General features: G+C 37.7%; 1 protein-coding gene across 1 annotated transcript in view; it reads left to right on the top strand.

Annotated features, from left to right (window-relative positions):
- Positions 1–87: 87 nt before the first annotated feature.
- The window catches only part of LOC306876038 (anosmin-1-like), a 49,462-nt gene continuing 47,027 nt past the window's right edge, over positions 88–2,522 (top strand). Inside the window, exon 1 of the mRNA XM_079426933.1 lies at positions 88–332. Coding sequence (XP_079283059.1) covers positions 165–332 — 168 coding nt within the window. The 5' untranslated portion in view covers positions 88–164. The remainder of the gene's footprint in view (positions 333–2,522) is intronic.

A 2,522-nucleotide genomic window follows, 5' to 3' on the forward strand; every position in this document is an offset into this window, starting at 1 on the left:
GAAGTTTCTCTACCTGCGTCTGGAGGGGCGGGGCTAGGCGCAGAGCTCGTGCAATGACGCGCGTTGACTCCGCCCCTCCGCAGCGCGAAACTTTCTTCAGTCTTCCTTCGGTCTTCCTTCAGTCACACTCACTCTCTCTGCAGCTGCAGACGATCAGCTCCGCGATGCTCGCGTTCATGTGGATTACAGGGCTGCTGTGGAGCGCCGCGGGCGCTGACGCGAGGAAACCCGGAGACGAGTTCTTCATCGCGAGCGTTTATCGCGCGAGGTGCGCGTCGCGATGCCTCAGCCTGCACATCACGCGCATTTCTGCCGCTTCCAAACATCTCCAGGTATGTCAGAATATGACATGATCCCAGACTCGCGCTCCATCAACATCACTTTCAATGCAGCATCCTACAACTCTGACTTTGAAACGCAATCTTGACATTTAGGGCCATGTGTTTTGTTATTAATAGGCTATTATTAGGATTACTGCTAGAATGGTCAATAAGTGCTTTTGAATGACTGATATATGTATATTATATAGCATACACTATTCAAAATAAAGCTTTCACAGTGATGCAATAGAAGAACCTTTCAGTGAACAGTTCTTAAAAGAACATTGTTTAATAATCTTTTTCTAAAGAACCTTGATGTGAAGCTTCTTTGTGGAACCATTGATGCCAATAACTTTACTTTTCAGAGTGTATGGCACAATTTATGAATTCAAATGAATCGCTTATTTTATATTATATGAACAACATTAGCCTATTGTTATTTTACACTATTTAAATTCATTTTAATATTTGAAACACTTTCTGTTGGCAAAAATGTCAGTATATTTTGATCCTGGCACATAGATGATGATTATTACAGTGGCCTGGAAATATTACTGGTGAAACTATTTAATGACCGAATATGAAATTAACACTTATTTTACACGATATTTACTTAAATATTACAGAAAGAGTTCATTTTTGAACAGGCACATGGGATATCAGCTTTCAGTCCATCACTAATTATTAATTATTTAGTGTGTTTAATTATTATTCTAATTATTTAGGCTTCAGGTGTAGAGCTTCATTAATGAATCATGTTTTTGGTGGTGATGCGGGTAGCTGCTGATACTGAGCTTTATTGATGAGGTGTTGAAATGGGTTTTCAGCTCTGAACTTTCATCTGTTCTGTTCTGGTTCATCTGGTTTAAAGAAGCGATTCATATTCGCATCAGACACACTGTATACTCGATTGATGTGTTAGTGACTCTGGGTTCTAGTTGTTCTAGTTCTTTACAACTAAAACAACATCTAATGGTTATAATCAGAGGAGAAAGAGTCGATTACATTCCTGCGGTGTGAAACATTGATTAATCTTATATTTTCATGAAATAATTATATTTAATTATTTACATATAATTTTTTTTTTTTTTTTACAATTAAGCACTTTATCCTGCCCAGTTCTCATTATTGGAAAAATAAATAAAATAAATAACAGTTATAAAATATAAAAAATATATATATTTATAACTATATATTATATATTTATGTTATTTATTTTATTTATTTTTGCAATAATGAGAACTGGGCAGGATAAAGTGCTTAATTGTAAAAAAAAAAGAAAAAAAAAAAGCTTTTTTTTCCCCTTAAAAGACATTTAAACACATTCCCATCCCATAAGTAGAAAGTGCTTGATTTTCATAAAAATACAAAAAATAAATAGAAAAAATAAATAATAATATTTTTTGGCTGTACATGATGTATACTATTGATCAAGTCATTTGTTTGTTAGTGTCTTCAACTTATCTCATATCATAGTCTACTACTGCATTTCTGTTTGTTGGTTGTGCGTTGTTAGACATTGAAACTAGTTTAATGTTTGTTTAAAAGGCATTGTTTTGGGACTTTATTGCATTTCGGCTGATCCTTAATCTCTAGTGTATGAGAGCATGCAGTAAAACACATGATTCCTTTTTAGAAAGTGAGGGGTTTATGTTGCTCTTATGCTCTTGTTTTGTCAGAAGTCCTGCGTCTACACCGTATTAGTTTCCTCAGAGCTCAGCGAAAGGCTCTTCTCCTTCTAATGTTTCCTCATTGCTTGCATCCGAATGCACACGAGTGCGTTCAAGGTTAATGCATGCATCTAAAGCGTGAAACTTGCCATGCAACCCAAACAAGCTGAGATGCATGCGAGGAGAAATGCAGTCGTGACAGTTTATGATGTTGCCATTTGGCAGGGTTGAAGCGGAGCTACAGCCGTTACTGATTTGAGGGGAACATCTTTCTTAACATCAGAAGGGACGTTTGGAGAAAGCTGGCGAAGTCTTTTGTCTGCGCAGGAAGTGCTGTGACAGGCTGAGCTTGATAAAGGGCTGGTTGAACTGGCTGGGAAGCTCCAGGAATAGAAAGCGATTGTTGTTGGTGCTCCATAAAGAGTGTCCGGAGTCCGTGTGTGTGTGTGTGTGTGTGTGTGTGTGTGTGTGTGCTCACTCACAGGTCTTTCATGTGAAAATGGGAGGTCTGGTCAGCTGCAAAAACATGCAG

Source organism: Barbus barbus, assembly GCF_936440315.1.
Source record: "Barbus barbus genome assembly, chromosome: 10".
Lineage (NCBI taxonomy): Eukaryota > Metazoa > Chordata > Actinopteri > Cypriniformes > Cyprinidae > Barbus > Barbus barbus.